General features: G+C 49.9%; 2 protein-coding genes across 6 annotated transcripts; one reads left to right on the top strand and one right to left on the bottom strand.

The window, feature by feature from the left end:
- Positions 1-40: 40 nt before the first annotated feature.
- cfap65 (cilia and flagella associated protein 65) lies at positions 41-11,238 on the bottom strand. 2 transcript variants are annotated; one of them, XM_084688076.1, is made up of 34 exons: positions 11,060-11,237; positions 10,578-10,654; positions 10,210-10,391; positions 9,828-9,930; positions 9,492-9,658; positions 9,134-9,333; positions 8,807-8,931; positions 8,482-8,704; positions 8,136-8,404; positions 7,790-7,987; positions 7,454-7,695; positions 7,139-7,295; positions 6,852-6,989; positions 6,502-6,741; positions 6,180-6,404; positions 5,960-6,106; positions 5,721-5,886; positions 5,412-5,540; positions 5,084-5,297; positions 4,617-4,745; positions 4,355-4,531; positions 4,205-4,271; positions 4,002-4,112; positions 3,699-3,890; positions 3,302-3,460; positions 3,000-3,134; positions 2,606-2,722; positions 2,162-2,305; positions 2,023-2,073; positions 1,678-1,904; positions 1,296-1,421; positions 793-1,116; positions 547-681; positions 41-417 (listed from the first exon to the last, which is right to left on the bottom strand). In XM_084688076.1, the coding sequence occupies exons 2-34, from the start codon at positions 10,650-10,652 to the stop codon at positions 243-245; spliced, it is 5,469 nt and encodes a 1,822-aa protein (XP_084544202.1). In that variant the 5' UTR covers positions 10,653-10,654; positions 11,060-11,237; the 3' UTR covers positions 41-242. The 2 variants fall into 2 exon arrangements, with proteins under 2 accessions (XP_084544202.1, XP_084544203.1); XM_084688077.1 differs by lacking the exons at positions 41-417; positions 547-681; positions 793-1,116; ... (1 more) ...; positions 1,678-1,904; positions 2,023-2,073 and having other exon boundaries at positions 2,167-2,305; positions 2,606-2,750; positions 11,060-11,238.
- sestd1 (SEC14 and spectrin domains 1) lies at positions 10,704-24,451 on the top strand. 4 transcript variants are annotated; one of them, XM_084688079.1, is made up of 18 exons: positions 10,704-10,748; positions 12,990-13,067; positions 13,955-14,063; positions 14,299-14,389; positions 14,875-14,988; positions 17,359-17,472; positions 17,589-17,683; positions 17,808-17,863; positions 18,786-19,015; positions 20,335-20,457; positions 20,743-20,937; positions 21,110-21,224; positions 21,354-21,516; positions 21,628-21,709; positions 21,819-21,941; positions 22,079-22,270; positions 22,410-22,546; positions 22,650-24,451. In XM_084688079.1, the coding sequence occupies exons 1-18, from the start codon at positions 10,742-10,744 to the stop codon at positions 22,882-22,884; spliced, it is 2,259 nt and encodes a 752-aa protein (XP_084544205.1). In that variant the 5' UTR covers positions 10,704-10,741; the 3' UTR covers positions 22,885-24,451. The 4 variants fall into 4 exon arrangements, with proteins under 4 accessions (XP_084544205.1, XP_084544204.1, XP_084544207.1 ...); XM_084688078.1 differs by having other exon boundaries at positions 10,705-10,748; positions 18,786-19,024; XM_084688081.1 differs by lacking the exon at positions 10,704-10,748 and adding an exon at positions 11,746-12,044 and having other exon boundaries at positions 12,997-13,067; positions 18,786-19,024.
- Positions 24,452-26,377: the final 1,926 nt, after the last annotated feature.

The raw sequence follows: 26,377 nt of genomic DNA, 5'->3' as shown, positions 1-26,377 counted from the left end.
GCACTGTAAACAGTAGTTATGAATTGAATCCCATGAACATCCTTTATTGATTTTAGCCCAGTAACAGCTGTAAGCTGTACAAACATACAGTAGGCTATGCTTAGAAGTGAATCTGTCAGTTTAAAGAGAAAGGATGAATTGACTGAATTCTTAGAAACATGTCTATTTTACTACATATCAAATGATTCATGTGAAAATGTCATCCGGACTGGTGATGCAGTGTGTTTCCGTGGTGTAGCAGATCAGTCTGTGTGGGGGGACTGCGGGGTGGGGGGAGGTAACAGGTTGTTCAGCAGGCTCAAGGAGGGGGGCGGATGGTCCACAGGACTGATGGCCTGGGTTTTTTTGGGTTCCCTGTTCTGCTCAGCATCAGCCACGCCTTGGGAAAAAACCCTCCTAAATCCACAGCCGTTTCTCCTAGAAAACAACAACAATCCATATGTGAAGAAAGCTAATGACTAGCATTCAGCCATAAGGCATCTGCTACCAAGTTCACATGTTTTAAAATCCGGGGCGCCTAAGACATTACTGGTGCTGAGTGCTGACCTGGCAGAGACCGGTGGCAGGGCAATGATGCGAGGGCATGCGGTGAGCACCAGCTCACCCCGGAAGGCCTCAGTCATCAGGTTCTGGATGGTGTTCAACAGAACCTCCTCCACAAGGTCACTGAACTGGGGAAACCTGGACGGCAGGGAGATGGAGCACAATGAACAAAAGCTTGACCGACGTGCTATCATCTTTCTGGAAACATGTAACACCAGTAAAACCAAGAAGGTTTGAGTCCCAGCTAACCTGCGTAGGGCCTTTTGGACATCCAGCTGGTGGTGTGGAGGGGGATCTGGAAGCTCCTGGAGCTGCTCTGCCCCCCCTTCCAACCGCTGAGGAGGAGGAGGAGGAGGAGGAGGGCTGGAGGGAGGGCTGGAGGGAGGGCTGGAGGGAGGGCTGGAGGGAGGGTTTGGGGGGGCGGTGCCCCCAGCAGCAGTGGGGTCCAGGGTGGAGGTCGTGGAGGGAGAGGCTGTGGGGTTGGAGCTCTTTTTGATCTGGATAAAGTAGGGGACAGGTTCAGACACGATGTTGACCAGAGACTGGTGGAAGGACGGGTCGTCTTGTAAACTCCTGGAGAGATGAAGAGAGAGATAGAGAACGAGGTGGGGGAGGGTTAGCCAGTAAAGGTCAGGTACCCAGAAAAACAGACGTGCCATGCATTGCATCCCTAGAAGTCAAGAAACGTCCCCTAAAAGAAGTGGTAAGCTGGGTGATGGCTTTAGTTAGGGTGGAGGTGCGGGTCTGATTACCTCAGAATGGCGGGGAGGATAAAGGTGAGGATCTCTCTCTCTGGACCGTGGATGACTGGGGGCAGGTCTACAGAGGGGGCGCTACTGGGACTTGGCACTGCGAGATGGGCGCTGGGCTGGAACGACCTGGAGGGGACCGAAAGTCAAAGTTCACCCAACTGTATCCAGGGTTACACTTGACTAGGAGCATGAGACAGTCTGTACAATTGCTTCTGGTGAACTAAATCAAGCGCACCCATCAAGTATTTCAGGGTTTTCCAACATCTTTTTCCACTCATGTCTAATTAGTAGAAAGGTAGTTAAGACTGACTGAATGTTTAACTCTGATTGTACTTTCTAAGCTAAGGAACTTAAACAGAGCTGATGACATGTTCCAATGTACCTGTACACATAATGAGTGTGGAGCAGTGAGGGGAAGAAGGTCTGGAACTCCAGCAGGGAGTGAGAGCGGGCCGTCACCCCCAGATGAAGCAGGGCCGCCTGGGGGGGCTCCGGCCGCCTCCACGCGCTTGCAGCCTCTCTCTGGGCCCGCCTCTCCGCCCGGGTGGGCCTGGCACAGGGCCCTCCTACGAGGTAACTGCTGGTGCTGGCACGGATAGGGGGCAGGGTCTGGAGAGGGAGATGGAGAGGAAGACAGAGGAAGGAGAAACTGAGCGTGCTAATGTCATGTGACCTTATGTGAAACTGAATGCAACAATATCTACTTTGTCTACATGTTTGACCTTACCTTGTATTTCCTGACTGCCGGGCCAGATCTAAGGGGAGCTTGTTCACCTTCCTGCGCCATGACAAGTCATTGGTGTTAGTAGTGGAAGAAATAAGGATTCATGGAATGATCATCATATAATTGTGAATAAGTGTCTGACCTGAAGGTTGCTGTGTGTGTGTCTCTGGGATTGATGTTGCAGATCCTTATCTGTGAGGGTAAACTCATTCTTCTGCCTCTCTGTCTCCTCCTCCCACTGCTGCAAAGCATGCTGGTACCGGAGCACTTCTTCCTCCAGAGTAACCTGGTGAGGATGAGGACGACAAGTTTAGTTTGAACTTGTGGGGGACATTTGCTTGGTCCTCATAAGTTCAAGTGCTATATCTAGGGTTTTCATGGGTTTCAGGTTAGGGTTCTAATTCGTAAGAGTGGGGCAGGGGTTAGGGATAGTTTTAGGGTTAACAGTTAGGGTAAAGTTTAGGGTTCAGGATAGGTTTTTTAGGTTAAGGTTAGGAAAAACAGGATATTGAATTAAACAGAATTTTCAGTCCTCGCAAGGATACCCACACAAACGTTTTGTGTGTGTGTGTGTGGGTGTGCCGACCTCACAGTTGAGGTCTATCTGGTAGAATTTGGGGCTGCAGGAGGTCTGCAGTGTAAGGATGCACAGCACGCTCTCCTCTGGAGCCAGAGTGCCACAGTCTGGCTGGATCTGCACCTCCTACACACACGTCCACACAGTCAGTCACCTGGAGAAACACACCTCAACAAACATTTACATTTAGTCATTTAGCAGACGCTCTCATCCAGAGCGACTTACAGTAAGTACAGGGGCAATCCCCCGAGGCAAGTAGGGTGAAGTGCCTTGCCCAAGGACACAACGTCATTTGCACGACTGGCAATCGAACCGGCAACCTTCTAATTAATAGCCCGATTCCCTAACCGCTCAGCCATCTAACCCCCAGGGAAGAGACAGCCAAAGGCCCAGAGAGCTGTACCTGCTGGTCGGCCAGGTTCCAGCTGTAATAGACCGTGTCAGTGCGGGAGACGTTGGTGAGGAAGAGGATCCGGGTGGATCTAGTACACACCGGGACATCCCCTAGAGACACCCGCTCCTCTGACAGGAACACCACCTGTGTGCAGACACACACACCCACACATCAACACACACACTCTCATGTGCACGTGTACCCATACACACACACACCAACCACTTGGTGAATCGTCATGAAAAAACAGATCCATGAGACAACATCAAAATCCAAACACGACATTTCCCAGAAGGCTATGTGTCGCCCACCTGGCCAGGTAAGGGCACTCTCTGAGTACTTGGCACTGACGGGTAGGTTTCGTGGAGTTGTAGAGGAACCGAGTCTCCCAGGAGTTGTTTATCAACCCCACAACCTTCAAAAGTCATCAGCACAGAGTCTCCATTCAGGACATGGATAGGAATATCCACCTGAATACACACACACACACACAGAGAGAAGATGCTGCCTGGTTAAGCTGGATGAACTGCACCTGCATGGACTGTCCACACCTGATTCTCTATGTCACATTACTGATACTGTACACAGACTATACATTACATCTAAAAACCGAATCACTTCTGCTTCAGCTCGACCAGCAAGGTAGAGGAGGGTAGGAGGGTGAGGAGTGGCTGGATGTGGGCTGGGGGGAGGTTACTTAGAACTCACGCTGTATGCCTTGGCCTCCAGAGGGGAGAAGACCCACTCTATCTGGGCGGAGCTCCCAGGCAGCACCTCTCCCTGGGGGTTGAGACACTGCAGGACCAGGTGGTCAAAGTTCTCAGCAGTCAGCTTCTCCAGGGGCTTTGTGTCCAGCTGGTACCTGGCAGAGACGGCCCCTCCGTTATACAGCTCGTACACCTGGGGGGGAAGACCCAGGGACCAGGGTGAGAGAATGGACATCCCCAAAGGCACGGGTCAAAATACATGGGTAGGCCCATCCATCCATCCATCCATCCTTGGGTGTCTGACCTGTATGGGGGGGCTAAAGCTTCCGATGGCCACAGGGGAGAAGACGTGTTTGCTGGAGGTGAAGTGGAGATAGTGTCTGTCTCTCTCCACCGTCACTCCCAGGAAGTTCAACTACAGCCGACGCACACAAAGAAAACAACAGCTGTGAACCGTGTCCACTTGACATGATCAACGGTTGTTCCTAATGTGGGCTGAGGGCTCACCAGGATCTCCCTGCCGTGGGACAGCTTGAAGAGAACAGGAAGGCGGTCGGTCCCAGCAAAGTCATGCCTGAGAACAGATCAAATATGTCTTCCACAGCATCTTCTGCACGTTGGCATCTAACGGTCACTCGCTTAAACGCCCAAACTGACCGGTAGCTGAACTGCACTGCCTTCTGCTGGCCAGGCAGCAGTCTGCCATTGCGAGGGCTGACACTGAACAGCCTGTTGTCCTGGACCTTCATTTGGTGGAGCTCTGAAGGGCTGAACTCCACAGTGTCAGCCCAGTACTCCAGCTCTATCTGCTGGTCCTCTGGGAACAGGAATGACCTGCGGGGGGAGAAGAAGAGAGTGTCTTAATAATATTCCATCCAGGTGGGGTTTCCAGGAGTATGAGTTAGGCGGTAGGTCTCACCAGTCTACAGGGATACTGCCTGTGTTTTCAAACATGAGCAGCATGCAGGAGGGGTCAGAGCCCAGCGGTGCTGCGCCAAAGTTAAAATCCAACATGGCCGTCGTGAAGACGGATGGACAGCGTTGCAGGCTGCAAGTTCAGAACAACTTCGTCATACATTTGTCACATTTATTGAAGCCCCTGTTTTTCTTTAAGAAACCTGATGGCGATACCGCCCGACGCGTGTAGTTACATTTTACATTTAGTCATTTAGCAGACTCTCTTATCCACAGCGACTTACAGTAAGTACAGGGACATTCCCCCGAGGCAAGTAGGGTGAAGTGCCTTGCCCAAGGACACAACGTCATTTTGCACGGCCGGGAATCAAACCGTCAACCTTCTGATTAATAGCCCGATTCCCCAACCGCTCAGCCATCTGACCCCCATACAGTTACATGGGTGGAGGGTCGCTGGTCCTGAGTGCTGACCTGTGTCTGGTGGGCAGGCGATAGGTGAGCTCGGAGGGCGCGGGGTCTCGGCTCAGGTGGGCGTTGAGGGCGTCCAGGGAGAAGAGGCGCCACAGCTGCAGCTTGCTGAGCCGCTCCGCACTGCCGCTGCTGCGCATGTCACTCACCTCCAGGATGGGGAACACAGCCTCCCCTCGAACCTCACACACCGCCTGGGGCTCCGCTAGCACACGCCCTGGGGTGAGGGGGGTGAAGGGGGGGTGAGGGGGGAGAGAGGGGGGATAAAGAGGGTTTGGACCGAGGGGAGAATGTAACACAGACAGACACAGGTGATGGGGTCAAGCTTCACCTTTGGAGCTGAGGATCTGGTAGCTGATAGTCCAGGAGTACTGGGCCCGCCTGGAAGGCCTCACTGTGGCCCGCACCAGCAGTCTGGACCGGGCTGCTATGGTTCCCTTCTCTGAGTCCAGCTCCAGGGCTGGAAAATTATACACCAAAGGTCAAGGAAAAAACTGAGGACCTGTAAATAAAACCCATCTATCTGGTATGTGGATATGCTGTAGTATTGGAGAGTATTGACATTAGGTCTGACATCTAGTTTACTGACAGTGAAGTAACAGCTGATGTGAAACATGCAGCCTTCTAGCTGTGGTGGTACCGTTGTGTTCAGGAGAAGTGTTGTGGGCTGGACCAGGGTCCAGCTGGTTCTGTTTTACACTCAGAGAGAAGCTGACAGCACAGGTTCCGTTGTTGACCAGGGAAATCTCAAAGGACCTGTAGCCCCCCACCAACACCTCCCCCAGTTCCAGCACTCGATTTTCAACCTGGGCAGAAAAAAAATACAAATGAGAACATACACACGCACCCACACGCACCAAAGCCATAAAAGAGCCTCACCTGAATCGAGCCCTCGGAGGCCGTCCCTACAATCTTAAGAGGGAGGCGGCACTTCCTGCAATCAGGCATCTGGGCTGGCCAGAAGGTGAGGCTGGGTTTGAGGTTGTACCCCATCTCCTCCATGGGAGTGAAGGACCACATCTGCACCTACAAGAGCCAGGCTACAGTGAACTCATCCAAACAGTTAGCAGATCAACCACGACCTGTCTCCGTGTCTCACCGAGCTCTCGTTGGGCTGCAGGACCCCTGAGTCTGGGTTGACAGAGATGACCTGCCGGTCCGATCCGGAGATCATCCACTTGAACTGCAGAGGCAGCCTGCTGAAGTTCCTGATCCGGTAGAGGCGCTGGGAACAGGAGTCCACTGCGGTGGGCTTGAAGAACAGACTCCCGTCTCCCTCCAAACACACACGCGGCTTCTCCACCAGGCTCACCACACTCAGCTCCTACACACACACACACACACACATTTACATGAATGCATAAATGGGTCAGTTGTACCATGAATAACAAAAGTGTGTGTGTGCGTGGATGTGTGTGTACCTGACTGTGTTTGGGGTCTGCATTCAGCTGCAGGGTTAGGGGCAGCTCTGGGGGGTTGTCCTCAGAAGGGGTGGCCCTGAGTGCCAGGATGTGGTGCTGTCCAGGGTGGACCAGTCCGCAGGAGGGAAACACACACACAGACGGGCTCTGCTCCGGGTCCAGGGTGTAGATCAGGGGAAGGGCACCGGTGTTCTGGAGCAGGACAGTGCGGTAGAATTCCATGCTCAGGCCGGGGAACACCTAGAATAGGAGGGTAGCAACACACACAGAGAAACACACTGCAATATGTACCCAGGCAGTTGTGGAGAGTGATGGTGGGTTTCAGACGTGTGTGTTATGCTTTTCCTGACCATTTGGGGGGGCTGCAGGGAGAGCCGGGGAACAAAGTGCTCTCTGCCAGGCTGGAAGGAGTGACCTATGACCCTGACAGTCAGACACCAGGAGGGGCAGATGGTGCTGTCCTCCACATGGCGATGGTCACTCAACACCTGGGAAGAAAGTAGACTCTGCCTTTAACCAACACAGAGATGTTTCAATCCGGATCGGTTTTGTGGTAGAGGACTAATCCCAAGGCCTTGAACTTCCCACTGTCTGACCATTAGAAACAGGCCCGTTGGAATGACTCTACAAATCTTACCTTGTACAGAGAAAAGCACTCCAGCTGGCCACCATGGAAGGTGTTGTGTTGCTTGGGTGTGTAGGTGACCCTGAAAGACGTCGACTTCAAGGGTCCCAGGTCACATGATGACGGCGTAACAGAGAAGGGTGAGTCTACAGCAGGGGTCCACAACACGCTGGAAAACAGAACAGAACACAACTTCATTCCTTTTTTGACCTCGGTGTGGTTGTGACTGGGCCTTGCCCGTGGGGCACCCTGGCAGGGTGTGGTACCTGAGCTTGGTGTGGTTGTGACTGAGTCTTGCCCGTGGGGCACCCTGGCAGGGTGTGGTACCTGAGCTTGCCCTTGGTGTGGTTGGTGATGGCAACGGGCAGGGAGGTGGAGCCTGGGTGGAACATCAGTTTAGGAGGCTCTAAGGTCACATGGCTTCCGGGCCCCTCCCCACGTCCTCCTTCATGACGTTTACCCCCTGAGCAGCTTTGGCAGTACTCCTCCATGGGACTTTTCTCTGTCAAAGCCCTGGCTGGCACTGCCACACTGCCTGTCTCCGGACCAGCAGGCTCCATGGCTAGGTCCTGCAGAAGAAGCAATGGGTTAAGTTATTCCTGGCATAGGACTTTAGGGTTTAGGCATTGGGCAGAATCAAGTTACCCCGCCCCACACATGTACCTCAGGTAGGACAAGCGCTCCTTGTTGGTCCACTTGGAGCTTGCCTTCTGCCAGCATGGCACTGAGCATGTCTGGGGGGTACTGGGTGAGCCCACGAGCCAGGTGATGCTGGTACACAACCAGGTGTTTGGGTTTGAAGATGGCAGGCTTGAGTTGCTCAGAGTGGCAGGTGCCAATCAGGTCCAGAAACAGAGGTTCCTGTCCCAAGAGAGAGATCCACAGGATGACAGCATCAATGGCCATCCTCAGAACTAGCACAGACGATATCGGAACAGTTCTTATCATGGCTGAAGCAGAATGTGGAGAGGGTGACCCAGAGAACGAGGGCGAGAGGGCGAACGCTGACCCTGTGCAGCAGCAGGCAGGCCACCCTCCTGTGGTGGGCGATGGGGTGGCTCGGGCGGTACAGCAGCTTCAGGCTCACACGCTTGTAGGGGGGCAGGGCACCCCCTGCTGGCTGGAGAGAGAACACGCTGTGGCCCTCCCTGTCCAGGTCGAACTGATAGTGTGCTTCAACGGAGGAGGTGTTCACCAGGTCCACTGACCGCAGAGACTCCTCCCCTTCCTCCACGCAGCCAAAGTCCAGTACAGATGAGGACAGAGACACCTGTGGGCCTGCAGGGGAGCAAGAAGACAAGGTGAATCAGGGGAGGGGGTGCCTATCCTATGCAGGAGTGATATAAGGTGCCTACCTATGCAGCTGCCAGTGAGTTTGAGGAGGGTCTTGTTGAGACCCCCTGGGCAGGTGAGGGAGAGGTAGTCCACACTGCTGCTGTCCACAGCCACGGGGCAGAAGGACACAGGTACTCTGACGGCAGAGCGCGCAGCCACCTCGCCCTTCTCCACCAAACACTGGAACACTGGCTGACAGAGAGGAGGCTGCTTGATCCTGGACAGACTGAAGGACGTCCTCATCTGGGAGGGGAGGAGGGAAGACACAGACACAATGATCAAAGTGAGAAATAGGTCAAGAAAGATATCTATATATATCACAGGCAAGAGACTGTGTTGGCTCACAGAAGACTTGTTGACGATCTCAAAGTGCTTCTCCACAGAGGCTTTGACGGCCACACTGCCAAAGTCCAGCACTTTACAGCCCTCCTCCTGGCCAGGGGCACTGATCTCCAGGAATGGGTATTTAGCTGATGAAAACACAAGCACAAAAAACCGTCAAGGCAATGCTTTAACAGATGTTCACCAGTCCATGTATATCTCTGCTGTCCACTAGATAGGCAGAGGATGTCAGAGCATGGGTGGCATGTGGCGTGATTATATTTTTGTACATGTTCCTGTTCCTTATACAATGAATAATGGACAGAAGGACACCACAAAGCTGCCACTCACATATGCCCTGTAGGAGCACAGTGCAGGTGGTCTCCCCGTCATCCCCGAACGCACAGCTGGCCTCTCTCTGGTACACCAGCGCCTCCTGTGGTCGGAAGACCACAGTAACACGGCACTCCTGTCCAGGCCCCAGTACTCCTTTGTCTGGGGACAGCTGGAATGGAGTGGTCACCTCCCACTGGAATCCTGTCTGCAGCTTACTGACAGGGACACACACACACAAACCAGGGACCATGGTAGAGAGGGGCACAGTAAGGTACACATAAAATGTACTCATACACAAGAACCCATATTTTTAACATGATTCGTTTCCTATCTTAAGACAGCCCAAGCAGTCACTGGTGGGGTTGTGTGTTACCTGGCATTGCGGAACAGGAAGGTTGACTGAGAGGAGTGGTGCACAGCGCAGGGTGGCAACAGGACAGACTCAGGTATCTCCAGGGTGTGGCTGGGGATAGTGGCACGCAGACACACCTGGAATAACCCATTCTTACTCTGGAACTCAATACTGTCCTGGTACTCACACTGCCACCAATGAGAGGACAAGATCAAGAATGAGCAGAAATGAATGATTTAGTTGATAAATAGTTCCATGGATTTCATTGTGGATGGTAGATTTCACTATGGGGATCTTAGTGACACAACGCGCTCCCCATGCATTCCCCCACTCTGCCCAGGGGGAGAAGATGCGTACCCTGTCGAGCGGGTGGAATGTGACAGGCAGGGAGTAGGACATTCCTGGACTGAGGACGATTAGCTGAGGGAACAGGGTGGTAAAGAACTTGGACACCGGAGGCCTGAGGAAAACAAGTACATTCATTTAAGCTTTGTGTTTTAATGGTGGTCAATTGACGTGACGTGCCAAATGAGGTGCCAAATGACGTTGTGACCTTGGGCAAGGCACTTCACCCTACTTGCCTCGGGGGAATGTCCCTGTACTTACTGTAAGTCGCTCTGGATAAGAGCGTCTGCTAAATGACTAAATATAAATGTACTGACATTGACATTATAAAGGGTTTGTTCAGTAGAACTGTGCACTCTGCCTCATAATTGTTGCCTTCCACCACTAGACTCACCTAAAGCGTAGCTTCTGCAATTTGCTGTGGACGTTCTTCAGGAAAAGGGTTTTGGTGAACTCCCCACCCAGATCCCAGTTCTCCCATGTGAGCTCTTCCAAAGTCTCCACCCCCAGGAAACAGCTTCTATGGGAGGGTGCCTTCCTCTGGAGCTGTCCTGACCGCTGGAGCACTGGACCCACCTTTGGAACAGACACAGATGCACAGCAATTTATGGCCCTATTTTAACCCTGGTTAACTGTGTTATCCTCACTGTGTACCAATTAACTAGGTATTATACTGTATCTAGATATCATAACAAATAATGCAACATGCACAAAGAAAACTGCTGATGACTCAACTTTAGAACTGTATCATTGACACATTACCTGAGCATTTTTACCACAAGTGGTTGTCCAGTGAGTACCCGAATCCAGGGTGTTCCCTGGAACATTAGCTATCATGTCTAGTAGGGACACAGTGTAATAGAGCCAGACAGAAATGCAGTCGACAGGGGACAGGAAAGAGTCAGACGAGAGAAGAACCCAAAACAATGTCAGGTGAGAATGGAATAGACTGAATAAAGCCTAACATTTAACACGTCACGTCACTTTCGTTGAAGTATTTATCCAGGTAGAATCTAAGTTGTTAGTAGTAGCTACCTAGAAACGAGAAGGATGCCAGGCTGTACTACAGTAGCTCAGGCTACAGCAAATGTACCCTACAGTATAGTTCTACAGTACAGTAGCTCGCAGTGGGATCAACTTGTACCAGTACTAGTTTACCTTATCTTAGTACCTCTACTGTAGTTAGCTCTATCTATCTAAAGGTTTGACCCATCCTTATGTAATCTTACAAACCACATACTTACCTCATTCAATTGAAAAACGCTATAATAACACACACTTTAATATTCATGAAAGTCGAATCCATTCAGTGGTTTTGCTGTATCTAGCTAACCAACTAGATAGCTACGCTAGTCATCCATGCTCCAGTTTTCATAGCAGGATAGAATTGTTTCTGTCTCCATAGCAACGACGCCAAACGAATGAAGAATGCTACAACTAGCCTACAGACAGTACTATTTTACTTATTGTTGCTGATAAAAGAGCACAGAAAATATTACAATAAAACTCAATGTAATACTACAAGTAATAATAATAATATTTAGTATACGTGATTAATTTGATCTGTCTTAGAACCTTGATCACTAGGAGCCACTAAAAAGCGTTATAAAGTTGAACTTTACACTCATCATATTAAAAGGCCTACCTAACACCTTTCTATATAGTATGCGCTATGACTGCATGACACAAATGCAGCATTTATGTGTACTATTAATCACTCAATAAAGATTGCGTATTCCCTTTTAATGTCACAACATTAGTCACATACATTCAAAGCATTACTGTATCTCCGAAACACACAGGTATCCCATTAAAGCTTAGGCTACATCACTGTATAATAGGCTTTTATTCATTTGAGTGCCTGGCATTCGAGAAACCATAGGCTACTGCAGCCACCCAACCTGGCAACCGGGAGTGGCCTCTGTTACTGTGGTCCAGCCCCCAGAATCAAACCATTTTGATACTACTAAGTAGCCTTCTACTGAAGCAAGCTGGTTGATTCAAAAGCGACATGCTCCTTTGGAAACTTGCTATGATAACAGATACGTGATTTCCCGTTTCGCATAGCTGATGGTACAGATGTGATGGACTGCTTTCTACAGGAAATCGGTGAAACTCGTTCAGACTGATAAACAATCGGGATTGCCGCGAGGACAGCTGCGTTTCAACTCCAGTTCTACATCTTTCCCGATCGGATAATGACACAGAAATTGTTCTCTTCTGTCTGAGGTAGCTTTCATATATAGTATTTACTCGAGTATACTATCCTAATGAAATAACGGAGAGATGTCATTTAATAACACAAATATAGGTCATTGTGTCTGCTTGCTGCAACAGTATAGCGAGTCTCCCCCTCCCTCTCTACTGGCTGTTGCCAGTTTTACAGAAAACCTCATGGTAGGCTACTCTGCCACACCGTACCTCTCCATTTACATGGGGGACGTTAATAATGTGTGACTTTAGGATTCACTGTTCATATTTGTGATGGGATATGAAGTATAACATATGAGGTTGTTCAATACGGGTCATTTAAAAGACATCGGCACGCTGCTTTTTCCGGGCCCGATTTGGGTGCTCCTCTGTAGGCTTTTGTCTCGTGTCATATGCAATCGGATGATTCAAACGGATCCACTCAGTAAAGTGGTCCAGTTTGGCTCTTGATGAAGGACATAGAGGAAGCCAAAATGTGTGTAATTGTGTGTTGTCCAGAATGCCTTCTTACCAAACCGTGAGATTCCGGGACAACATGTCAATGAAAATGTGTATCAGATTGTTTTAGAACCCAGGAATCACGGGAGTGGACATTATGGACATTAGAGTTGGGACTTGGGATTTATGGCTGCAGCAATGTAATCAGCTAATGGTTTTGAAATGGTTCCTCCCACTCCTGGCAAGTTACACCATATTTTGCCCCAAGGAACACCTTAGCCTTCAATCAGGATGGGTGTTCAGTGGGTTATGAGGATCCCCAAGTTTCAGTTTGGCTAAACATAGGCTACACTCATCACTGTGCATACCCATTCTAGGCAGTCGATTGGTTAAGTGTGCAGATCTTTTGCGTCTACAAAAAGGTAAAACGCCATGGTGTTTAATTGACAATGACCATTTGTTTATTGTGTGTTGAAGAGACTGTTTGGCTTAATTTGAGCCCTTATAATGTAATGATTGTTTCAGTTTGCAGGGTGGAAGGAGCCACCATGGAGGCCACAAACATCCTGCCCATTCTGAAGAAGAGACTGGCCTTTCTGTCAGGTAAGACCTAATACTGCAAGGGCTTTACAGTGTCACATGAGTATTAACTGGTTACTAATGACTGCTGCTTCAATCCAAAAGCAGAGTTGTAGGCTACAGATTAGCCACACAAGAGTATAGCCCACTATAAGAGGGGAAGAGCTCAGAACCCTTGTTTAGTGTACTCTGAACTTTCAGTAAAGATAACCCTTCAATAAAGTTACTCCAATACTTGGTTTTGAAGTAGACATTTTCTTCTTTACCCGCATTCTTCTTTAGTGCTCCTCCTCAGAGCTGTTTTTGTGGGTGTGTTTTACAAGAGGGTAGAGAGAGAGAAACTAAGAGAGCGAGAGCAACTGAGAGAGGCCATCATTACTGTTGTTTACTAGATCTGGCCCTAGTTTCTCTGTCTGTTAACTAGGGGAAGCTTGGCTGGGTTGGGATAGGAGAAAGGGGCCTGGGGCAGTAGAGCTGGGGCTGGGGTTAAAGCTGAGCCGTGGCTGAAGCTTTTAGCCTGCCAGTCCAAATCATATAAAGATGGCACTCTCATGCGTAGTCAGCTGCCAATGAAAGATATACAAGAATTAGAGTCATCATAAATGCTAGCCATCCTGGCACTATTGAGTTTGACTATCCATAGACCTCAGCAACTAAAGGTTTCTGTGATTTTGGCCAGTGAAGAGCCTAGCATGCCAAGTTTCTGATGACTCTCTCTCTCTGCCGGGCCAAGCTGACTGGTATTTTCCTCTCCAGTCAGCCCCACACTCACACCCTTTTCGTTATTCTCTGCTGACCTTTTCTCAGCACATTTACTCAACACAACTTCTTGACACTGAACACAACTGTTTAATTATCGCGTGCGTGTCTTCCTGTTTGTTGAAGGTTATGTTGCGTGTGCTTGTGTGCAGGGGGCAAGGACAGGAGGAGTGGGCTGATTCTCACCATCCCACTATGTACAGAACAGACCAGCATGGAGGAGCTCAGCTCTACACTGGACTATCTTCTCAGCATCCCCAGGTTAACACACACACACACACAAACTCACTCACACAATACGCCCGCAGACCTTCAAAGTAGACTATTACCATTATAAGCCTGCGGTCGGCCTCCGTCAATGACTTCCAACACCCACCTTAACCGTTGCAAGATACATTAGAAGCAGTTACTTTGCCAGCTTCTCAGTCTAATCATCTCCTATGCCCGCCTGTGTCCGTCTCTTCCTCCCTCTCCCCCCTCCTCTCCGTCTCTTTAGTGACAAATGCAAGGCCAGAGGCTTCACGGTCATTGTGGATGGGCGCAAGTCACAGTGGAATATTGTCAAGACAGTTGTGCTCATGCTGCAGGTATGACCAGAATCACTAACACTACCAATCTGCTACCCTTTTCCCCGAAGCGTTTGTCTTCTTCTACCGGGTGGTTCCTCCGCAAGTAAATGAGCCTCATCAGACATGATGCTGTGTCATGTTGATGGCTGCCCGTGAGATGTCGTACGACCTGTTATTCTGTGCAGTGGCCGTGGCCAGACAGTCGATAGACTGAGAGAGACGCAGCCACAAAACCACCTATGTGCCGTGTGGTCAGCCCTCGCGTTCTGATTGGCAGAGAGCTGTTAATGTGCTGCAGGTGGATTGGTCCCATGGGGCTGCTGGTGTTCAAGCATCTGTTCCACCCCTCACTAATGAATCATTATCCATGAATATTCAGAGCGATCATTAGAGGGGTGTGTTTGACAAGGGGAGATGGGTCATTCCTGTCCTTGTAAGGTGTGCGGAAGTTTGAAAGCATAGTGGTCCCTTGTAAACAACAGCTCCATGTTGCCTTGTTGCAGAACGTGATCCCAGCTGAGGTGTCGCTGGTATGTGTGGTGAAGCCGGATGAATTCTGGGACAAGAAGGTCACCCACTTCTGTTTCTGGAAGGAGAAGGACAGACTGGGCTTCGAGGTGAGTACCTGTGTGTGTGTGTTCGTGTTTGTGTGTGTGTTTGTGTTTGTGTCTCAATGTCGAAGGTCATAGCACTATCAGCAGCCTATTCATCAGCCATTGCCTGCCAGTGTGTATAGCCCAGAGGAGCTGCTCGTATTGATCTGACAGTTAATGAAGCTGTCTGTCACCTGCAACCAAGGCATACCCTGAAGTTGGCCCCAGGCCAGCGTGGTATTAGTATACCCCTAGTCCTTGTGTGTGGTGGTATAGGCTGTATCACGAGGGGCTGATGGATGGTATTGTCTTTGGGATAGATTTAGAGTAGTTATTAAATATTCATAGGTGCTGCTCCATATGGCCTGTGGGGTCCTGCTGGAGGATTTTCTCAGGTTTCTTTCAGCCTTCTCTTCAAATGAAAGAGGGAGTGGAGAGAGGGAAAAAGAAGAGGAGCAGAGATAGTGAGAGAAGGATGAGATAGGTGAAGCAGGACAGAGAATGAGGATTGGAATGAAAAGTGCAGAGTTGTTTCTGACCCTGTTTCTGACCTTGTGTCTGCAACATGTTGTCTTTTGGCATGGACTAATATGGTCACGTTACTTGGCAACAGCAGTCAGCAGTTCATGTCACTGTAAGGACAGTCTCCTTCAACAGCGTCATCCACAACGGTGTGTGTTTACGCATGCTTGAGGGAGTCCTATGTAGTTCAGGAGAGGTCTATACTAGTTGCAGTTCAACAGAATGAGTGTTGATTTGGGCCAAGAGTCCCCTCCAGCCTCCCCTGATCTCCAGCACTGAAACAGATGGCTCCACTGAAGAAGAGGAGGAGGAACTTAATGAGTTGGAGAAAGGAAGGATGAGGAGCGTGAGTTGGAGAAGGCAGAGGAGTGCAGACCAATGGAGTAGGAGGGGAGAAAGGAGAGAGAGCCAGGTAGAGGAGAGCAGAGTAGGAGAGGAGATAGCAAAGGTGTAGGAGAGGAGAAGGCAGAGACAAGAGAAGTAATCTGGGCAGAGGCGTAGGAAATGAGAACAGAGGAGAGGAGGGGAGTAGGAGACGGGATGAGAGCAGAGGAGAGAGGCTAAATATCGACTGGCGATGAACGAGATTAGGAGAGATACTGGCTCATTGTGTTTGACCTAGTTTCATGCCTGTGAGGAGCTGCTAGTCATCAGACCCTTCCGAAGGCATCTTCAGTATCTCTGTACTGATGCCTGAGCTCGGCTGCAGCAGCACCAGCTCACCCTCCAGGCTGCCCGGGCATGACTGCTGCAGCATATGGACATGAACGCCTGCCAGATAGGTATAGCCTCTCTGCCTGCCTGGCTACCAGTCACCTCTTGTCTCCAGTCGGAGGACACGCACACACACACACACACACTCCCAGTGATGGCCTGATCTCGTAGAGGACAAAGAAACTCTTCTAGTAGAGAGAGAGCAGAATCACCGCAGGGATGGTCAACAATGGCTCTGTGGTTCTGACACTGGGGCCGCAGCTCAATACTCGAGAGTAGCTTCTTGCAGTTTGCAGATCGACTGAAGGGCTGTGTTTTGATACTCTTTGAGTACCTGCTTTTCTTGGCCTCCTCCTGTGACCCTGCTGCCCATACTCTCCAGCAAAGCTGCTGGTTTAGTTTGAGGCTTGCTGGCGTCCTACAGCTAACCTTGCAGCGTTCAGAGAACACTTGGCAGGCGTTCAACAGCTCTGCTGTCAGCCAGTGATGTGTTGCAGATAGTCGGGTGTGTTCAGGATCAGTGTGTTTTATGCTGAGCTATAAGAGTATGTCATTATGTGAGCTTGACATTGATTAAAGACAAGATTTCCAGATTAGGTCACTCTGCTGACGGTTGGATTTGGGGACAGAAAAGATTCACTTGTTTTGGTTTAATCTCTCATTTGATCGCTTTATGCTGGCAATCTCACAACAGCTCTCTCTTTAATCTGGGCCCAGAATGTTGTACGGATGGTCAATAAATGATCACACACACATATGCACACGTATATTACACAACTAGATTTGAACACTAGGAAGGCAGAAATCTTCACGGCTTTAGGGAAAAGACCTGGCATTGATGAGAGGGGATGTCTCTTTCAGCTGACACTCTTTTCCTCCTCGTCCCTGGTCCCTCCCCTGTCTGTCTCTTAGGATGTTTGCGGAATGTGGTGTGTGTGTGTGTGTGCGTGCACGACCCTAGAACCCAAGTGGCAGCTGTTCTAGGGTGTGTGTGTGTGTGTGCAGCTGTTGGCTCCATACCCCATGGTGCAGAATGAACAGAACTCCAACTAGGCTGTGCAAGGCCTCAGGAAGGATGAGGGTGGAAAATGAACAGCTTGCAGAGGGGACTAGCCGCTCAGGATAACCCCTTTGAACTCTTCCCCCTCTATGTTCCAGGTGATCCTGGTGTCGGCCAATAAGCTAACACGCTACATTGAGCCGTGTCAGTTGACTGATGAGTTTGGAGGCAGTCTGGTGTACGACCATGTGGACTGGGTCAACAAGAGACTGGTGAGATCCCCCCCCCCCCTGACCAGGACATTAATAATGAACGTACATGGCAGGCTGACCTCGGTCTCCCTCACATCACTTTCTCAATGACTCACTAGCATGTGTTTCTGTCTCAGGTGTTTGAGAAGTTTACCAAGGAGTCCACCTCACTTCTGGATGAACTTTCTGTCATCAACGAGAGTGAGAAAGCCTGCCAGGTTGACAAAGACAGGTGAGACATACGTTTGAACCTTCTCTACATCATCCATACATTTTTATCATAAGAAAAGTTGTGTATCAAGATTTTGGTCGTTAACGTGCTTTATATGTGATTAACTGAACATTTGTTCCCACAGACCTCCAGATTGTAACTTCCTACCATCATTTGATCCTGAAACAGTTCTGCAGACTGGTAATATATCCTTCATGCTTAATATATCCTTCCAAATGCAGATGCTTTTTCCTACACAGTTCTGAGCAGTTTGATTGTTTTACCCAAGATGCACAGTGGTATAATATCAAACTCTGTGATTAGCAGTACCTGCAGTAAGGCCCTGTTTTCAGCTGCTAACCTCTTCAGTGAGAAAGGTCTGTGCGGCTTTACAAGCTAGCAATATCCTTACTGGCGGGTTAGCAGTTAGAGACAAACGGGTTAACCATAGGTGGATTGGTTGGACAACATCATTGTTTACTTCAGCCTAGTCAAGATTAAAGGAGATTGTCACTACAGCTGTTTTACGACAGGGAAAATATTTAGCCAGTCTCTGGTTAGACAGGCCAGAGCAGCAGGGGCAATAAAAGGACCTTTGTGTCAGAGGCTGCTGGCTCTCTCTCAGTCTCTGGTAAAAAGTAACCCACTGTAGGAGTCTCTCTCTCTCTCTGCCTTGCTCTCCTCTCCCTCCTTTCCTTTCACCCTCTCCTCTCGTGGACTCTGCGCCTTGCATAATGAATACTCACAAGGCTTTGTTTTCTAGCTACGTTAGTGTTTGTCTCTTTCACTCTTTAAAAAAACAGAGAGAGTGAGAGGGGGAGGGAGGGAGGGAGAGGAAGGGTGTTTGTTATCTGCTCTCAGGAAGCAAACATGAAGGTTTTGTAAAACCGTCTTTTGTTGTGTAAAGAGCCTGAAGAGATGTAGCAGGTACAAGGAGGATAAAGTTAAAACCACAGCCCGACTCGGATAACTCAGGATTGTGTTTGGGATTCATTTCATACTATGAGGAACCTTTTCTGCCACACAGAGAGAAGTGCACACTTCCACTCTGGTCCCTGTCCTTTATCAAAGGACAGAGACCCTATTGAATCATTTCCTCATTATGATCATTTCCTCCTCCCAGGTCATGAGCTGCTGTCGGAGCTGCAGCAGCGCCGCTTCAACGGGTCGGAGGGCGGAGGAGGAGGCGGAGGAGGAGGAGGAGGCCCGGCCTGGTCTCCCATGGATGAGGAGCTGCTGGCCCAGCCCCAGGTCATGAAGCTGCTCGACTCCCTGAGGGAGCAGTATACTCGCTACCAGGAGGTCTGCCGCCAGCGCAGCAAACGCAACCAGCTAGAGGAGATCCAGACCAAGGTCATGCAGGTATACACACACACACACACAGTATATTAACACTTTCAATAAGTACAGTACCCTACACACACGCACACACAGTATATTAACACTTTCAATATATACAGTACCTTACACACACACACCATGGTCATGAAGGTATGTGCACACACTTCAGTAAATACAGTAGGTACTGTTCCATGCATACACACAGGCACACACACCAAGGTCATGTTTATACATACACACACACACACACCTCACCACTAACCCACACAAATAGAACACTGCTATGTACAGTTCTGTTGTCGCACAAGCAAACGCCAAGGCCATACATGTCCAAACACAGCCACAAACACATTGAAAACAGAACAGACACAGCAGAGGGCACACAACTTTCTCATTCACACTGAAGATGGGAGAGCGCTGCCAGCTGTGTAGATGGAGGGAGATTGAGACTGAGAAGGGGATCTGACAGAGTTGAGGAGTTCAGATTAGGACAGATAGTCTAGAGCTCTCATGATTACTGAGATGTAGGGGGGGTGCTAAGGAGCAAGTTGCCATGACAACGGAGATGTTGAACGGCAGCCTGAAGGATTAAGTTGTCTTGGCGGGGTGTGTGTGGTTGGCCTAGTTCTCATCTATAGGGTGGGAGGGGGGGGGGGGCTAGCTCGCTGCGAGGAAAGGGGTGATTGTTAGCTTGAAAGCTGCAAGCAATGGGGGTTGTAGGCTATGTGTTGGGAGGGTGGGGGAGGGGGAGGGCCAGCTGAAGGAGGACAATGCTGAGGAAGCGTCTCTGTTGATCAACACAGAGACTTTTCCTCACCTTGTCAGTCCTCTCAGCCCAGTCCAGGGTTACTGCTCCCCTCTGTGCCGGTGTGGATGCTGCTCCAGCCAGTGGGGTAGCCAGGCAGCCTCAGCTCTGGTTTGGACGGGGTGGGTGACCCAGTCAGCCTTCTCATGTCGCTGGCTGGTTGGAGCTCTTATCGTGTCAGAGGGTCTGTCAGCCTGAGGACCTGACAGTGGGTCACTTCTCACACACACACATTTAACAATGTTTACCAAACATAAAGTACAAAGAGGACTTGCTCCACATTCCAAGAATGTGTTCCAATGACAGTATTTTCAAACCAGTATCCTGTCCAATCAGGCCCTGTATCCCCAGGAAGTATACTGCTGGCAGACCACCATCCTCCCATCTCCCCACCAGGTCACTGATTGGTGTTAGTGGGCCACTGTATTCATTGTCTGTGTGTCTGTGTGTCTGTGAATGTGTGTACACATTTGTGTCTGTGCGTGCATGCGTGTGTGTCTGTGTGTGTCTGTGTGTGTCTGTGCAGGTGGTGAACTGGCTGGAGGGCCCCGGCCTGGAGCAGCTGAGGACTCACTGGGCCATAGGAGACTCCATCAGAGCCTCTCAGGCTCTCCAGCAGAAACACGAGGAGATCGAGAGCCAGCACAGCGTAAGGACGGGCGCCCACACACACACACACACACACAATAATATTATAGACACACACACACCGACACTAATATAGAAACAGGTTTCCCTTGTCTTTTTACCTCTGTGTCGTGTCTGCTGTAGAGTACAGAGCTCTGCAGAGCTTGGTAATGAGGTCAACGAATGTGAGTCTGATAACAGTGGTGGACCAAAAGAAAGAATGCCACTTCTGGTGCAGATCTGAGGATTGCTGGGCGGTTAACAGGCTGTCTCACCCCCCCCCCCCCCCCCCCCCCGTGTGTCGCAGGAGTGGTTCGCCGTGTACGTGGAGCTAAACCAGCAGATTGCCGCCCTGCTGAGCGCGGGTGACGAGGAGGACCTGGCGGAGCTGAAGGGCCTGCAGCAGCAGCTCAGCGACGTGTGCTACAGGCAGGCCAGCCAGCTGGAGGCCCGGCAGAACGTCCTGCAGTCGGCCCACGACTTCCACGGCACCGCGCAGGACGTACGGCCACCTCCATGTGTTACCCTCCGTCTGTCGTCTCGTTGCGTGTTTGTGTCAACGGAGCGTTTGGGATTGGACTTCCGAATAGGGGTTTCTGTTATTTAGGAGGGTTCGGTGTTGTTGTTGTCGGTGTACTGATGTTTGTTTCCTCTCTCCTGTCCTCCCCCGATAGCTGTCCCAGCAGCTGGACGGCCTGCTGGGCATGCTCTGTGCAGACGTGGCGCCGGCGGACGGTGCGGCCATCCAGCAGACGCTCAAACACCTGGAGGAGAAGCTGAAGAGCGTCGGTGAGCTGTGCTGCACACACACACAGACAGACAGACACGCACACAGCCGTGACATCATCCCAGTCACACCCACATACCCATCCCCTCACTGCTCCATGCTGAGGACGCTTCATTTTCCCCCTCCCCCAGAGGGCGCCCTGCAGGTGCTGAGAGAGAAGGGCCAGGCGCTGATGGAGCAGATGTCTACCCAGACTTCCTGGTCGTACGGCAAGGAGGACGTCCCCGTGGAGAACAAGGAGAACATCGACCACATCCAGAGTGTCGTGGAGGACATGCAGCTGCGCAAGCAGAGGTGGGAGTCGGGAGATCGCAGCCAGTGTCTCCAGGAAGGGATGGATGGATGTGTTGGGAATTCTCAAACGTCCTCTGTGTCAGTTTCACCCGTGTGACTCTTGCTCTTCAGGTGTGAGGACATGGTCGATGTCAGGAGACTGAAGATGCTTCAGATGGTCCAGCTGTTCAAGTGTGAGGAGGACGCCGCTCAGGTCAGTACTGTCCCCCCCCCCCCCCCCCTCGCTCTTTCTCTGTCTCCCTACGCTGTTGTGTTCTGTTTGGTCTCGGTTGTTGCGTGAAGCCTGTCTCCTCATCCTCCAGGCGGTGGAGTGGCTCGGGGAGCTGCTGGACGCCCTCCTGAAGACCCACATCAGGCTGGGGGAGGACGCCCAGGACACCAGGGTCCTGCTGGAGAAGCACAAGAAGTTTGTGGACGTGGCTCAGGTGGGTCAGGGGTCAGAAGGGTTTGACCTCGATACCCAGTTTTCCATTTCACTCTCACTTTCTCTCAACAATCTTTTTTTCTCCCTCTGTTTGTGTGTCTGTTTTGTGTGTGTGTGAGCACGTTTGTGTGTTTCCAGAGTACGTACGACTACGGCCGGCAGCTCCTCCAGGCCACGGTGGTGCTGTGCCAGTCCCTGCGCTGCACCACGCGCTCCTCCGGAGACACGCTGCCACGCCTCAACCGGGTGTGGAAGCAGTTCACCGTCACCTCCGAGGAGAGGCTGCTCCGCCTGGAGATGGCTGCCAACTTCTACACAGCCGCAGAAAAGGCACGCACCGCCCAAACTCACGCGCACGCACAGCAAAAAAAAAGCGTGGGGGGTCTAGTAAAGGGGTGTTATGTTCCTGTTTCAGCGTGTTGTGATCGTGGGTTGGTAATCTGTGTGTGTGTGTGTGTGTGTGTAACAGGTCCTGAGGGAGGACAGCGAGGAGCAGGTGGAGACAGAGCCCCAGGTGGAGGTAGAGCTGGAGGTCTATGAGGAGGTGGAGTCCGTGGGGAAAGGTCTACTGGACAGACTGACTGTACCGGTCATCTTCCCAGACGGGTATGACTGGACACTCACATACACATGCACGCCCAGTCATGCAGTCACTCAGACTAAGTTGATGAGGTGCTGATCGCGTAGTGTTGTCCCTGTTGTGCTGTAGGAGTGAGCAGTACTTTGGCAGTCCTGGAGACATGGCCTCATCCGCAGACACCGTCCGTGACAAGATGAAGCTGGTGGAGGAGAGGAGGCTGCAGCTGCAGCATGGGGAGGAGCTAGACCGTGAGGGGGAGGAGCTAGACCATGAGGGGGAGGAGCTAGACCATGAGGAGGAGGAGCTGCAGGAGAGTGAGCCGTTGCAGGAAGAGGACCTGGAAATACTTCCCCAGGACAGCTAATGGAGCAGTTATATGATCCTCCAGGACAACTAGAAGATCACCTACAATATTCTCCCGGAACAGAAAGTGAAGCAACAACGGTATAACATCTACAAGGCAACTGGAAGAGCACCTATAAAATCCCTCCAGGACAGCTAGTAAAGCACCTATAACATCCTTCCCAAGACAGCTAGTAGAGCACCTATAACATCCTCTGCTGGATAGCTAGTAGAGCACCCACACCCTCTCCCCAGGACAGCTAGTAGAGCACCTATAAGATCCTTCCTAAGACAGCGAGTAGAGCACCTCCTATAATCATCCCAGGACAGTTAGTAATCATACATTTAATTGCTTCTGGTCATGCTGGGAAAACCCCTGATGACTCAGATCCTGCCACACACACAAATTCAACCGCCCCCCCCTTACGTGCTCCTGTGTGCCTATCAGTGTGTTTGCTGCTACATTCTTTCCGCCTCAGTGTTCTTCTGCCTTGCCAAGCCAGATAACCTTACAGTTAAAGATAGAACCTCCAGCCAACCTCACCCGCAGTCAGGCTGGACTGGCAGCACCTCTTCCCTTAAAGCTTTACCGTGGTTCCATCTCAGCCTCTCCTTGTTTCCTTCTACCCTCTCCTCTCTCCCACTCCCGAGATGGAAGTGGGATGAGATGACCCAGAGTACCTTCTTTCAGATGGTCCCCTCTAGCCTACTGAGGATGGGTAGGAGAGAGAACAAGGTATCAAGAAGAGACTTCAGAGCAGCTTTACAACCGTCTTTTTGGGGAGCTACCATCCTGTAGGTTTTCAATGCAAAACCCCACCAGACGGAAGCTCTCCAGGAGGAGGATTGGAGTGCTTTGCTTCAGAGGTTCGACCCTGTCTCTGTCTTGACAGGTGAACCAAGCATCGATGGTGCTACTAACTAAACCTCCAGAATGTACAGCAGACGTCGGCCATCTTTCTTCGGTATATATACATGCTCTTGTAGAGTCTTGGGTTGACTATAAGACTTTTTTTTTTGTATTTTATATTTATCCTGAGTTGCTTTGTTTTTATTTCCAACATCAGAAGTGTCTGGAAAAAAGGTTGACAAAAAAAAAAGTTAACAAAGAAACACGTGCCGATATGAACCATTTTTTTCTTGCGCTTGGCCCAGATTGTCTAGCTGACTGTTTCTTGAGGGACTGGGTGTGTGCCAGATGTGTGTCCAGTCAACCAACTGTTCCTACCTTCCTAGACTGCTTTTACAGGTCCAATGTACAGACAGAACTGTGTTCAAGCCAGGAGGGCACTAGTGGATTTCGACCTGGTTCCAGATATTCACATGTGAAACGGAAGTACGCTGTTTTTCATTACAAACTCATTTCATAATTGTCATTCTTAGTATCCGCGTTTAAGATGCATATGGCTTTTGAGGCTCAAGGCATGCTATTGAAATATTAATTCTATATTTATTTTGTTTTGTATGTTGGTATTCTACATACCAGTGGAGTTTTATCATGCTTCTGCCATATTAGGTTTGCTAATCTGAACGTGTACAGAAAGTCATTGACAACTGTGTCATACGAAATAAACAAGCAAACTTTTGAACATCGTCTTGGTGTCTTTGAAGTGGTTGTGTGTCATTGCTTAATAGAGCAGTAATGGAAGCTGTTTGTTTTCAGCATGGTTTGCAATACGCAGAAGCATTATTCAACCACTAGGGGGCACCAACCTCCCATTGTCCTTTAACAGGCATACGCTATGTAATCAAGGTTATGTGTATCTGATTAACATTATAATAATGTGCTTAGTTTTCAGAAACTTTTCATTTAAGCAATGTATTAGGATGGGATTTGAACCTGCAACCTCTAAATCTGCAGTCAGGTGATCTTCCACGAAGCTATAGCCCTATCTATAACAGGGCTTCCTTCCCAGTGGATTGTCTTTGGTATGGAGATTTTTACTGAATGTGCAAAGTGTAATTAATATACATAGTATATACACCCATCATCAATGTGCTGACAATGAACTTCACATCTTTACAGAGTAATCCGATAGCTCATTTGAGGAGATTTTGATGTCCACACACAATATTTATCGTCATTGAGGTGACCCTTTTAGGCTTGTTCGCTCCACGAGAGGACATTCAGCACTCTGTCTGGTGGAATTGGCCAGTTAGATAACCAGTGTGACTGGGATCATTATTGGCAGCTTCTCTGGATGACCAGACTAGAACACTGTCAGTGCTTTCTGGGAAGGTACACGTTACTTTAACATTGATTTTGTTTTTTTTAAAGGTCATATGCACAAAACAGTTGTCTGCCCTGTGCATGTAACTAAACACTCATTCGAAGTTGACTGGATATAATGTGCGTTATTATAATTGGAGACAAATGTTTTGCAAGAATAGAAACTTTTCCGATGTTGTGTTTATAGATTTCAAAGTTCATTTAGCAGCTCCGATTTACAAATATTCTGTTTACATTGTATGCTGACTGAACGCAAGTTACACACCATAGCTGCTGTTGATGTTTGGGTGACAGCAGACTGATGGAGAAGCTAAATATAGCCTTGTTTGATTGGTCGTAAGTGTAAGAGATAAATATAGCTTTCTGTGATTGGCTGGGGGCACGCAGAAAGACAGTTGCTGGTTTATCCAGAGAGCAAACAGTGACAATGTTGCACGCCTTTTGTAGTTCCTGAACAACCAGCAATTCTCAAATAAATGAATAGTCTTGCTTACTGCATAGAGTACCTTGGAGTGGATGAAGCTCAGTGGTAGTGCATTTGACTGCAGATCAAGAGGTGAAAACTCTCGGTTTTGAAGATGTATTTTTGGCCTTTTTCCCCACTTTATTGGACAGAGAGACCGGTAATGTAGGGGAAAGAGAGAACTGTACATGACCCCAAAACAAAACCAGCCAAAATACACTGGCCACTGCATTACGGCTTCAGCTGTAATGCAGCAGTTCATATGGTACGCGCCCTACCCTGCCAGCCACCAGGGCAACCCAGAACACGTTACATGTGAGATCAGCTCAAGTCTGGATGAGTCGGATGTCGTCAGGGTGCCTTAGCCTGTCTCTTTATCAAGAGAGCCCAGCAGATGGCCCAGTGTTGTAAGGGCCTCCCAGGGAATCTCCCAGAGGCATGTTTGCTATACTTCACAGAGCTTTCTACTCTCTCAGCTGTTCAGTCAACCTGCAGCTGTCTCGACCCTCCTCAGACCAGGACTGGGGGTGGGGGTGGGGGGTAGAGAGAGGAGGTATTTACATGCCTTGTCGTCATGGTACTGTATGATTAGAGAGCAGGCAGTGTGTCATGACTGTCACTATGTCCAGAGGCCAACTCGGTTTTCATGTTTTTGGTGATGAGGTTTGGCAGACACAAACGTAAAGACATTCAACAGTGTGAACAGTGGTTCTTTTCAACCCTTGACAAAGCCGTTCCCCCTCAGTTCTTCCCCTCCCTCTACATCAGCATAGAGAGCCCACATTGCTTCAACCTTGGACTGACCTTTAAGAAATTCCACCA

This window comes from Hypomesus nipponensis, chromosome 23 (assembly GCF_054491055.1).
Source record: "Hypomesus nipponensis isolate SF chromosome 23, ASM5449105v1, whole genome shotgun sequence".
In the NCBI taxonomy this organism is placed as follows: Eukaryota; Metazoa; Chordata; class Actinopteri; order Osmeriformes; family Osmeridae; genus Hypomesus; species Hypomesus nipponensis.
The sequence above is the reverse complement of the archived record's forward strand: the minus strand, read 5'-3'. Positions and strand labels throughout refer to the sequence as shown.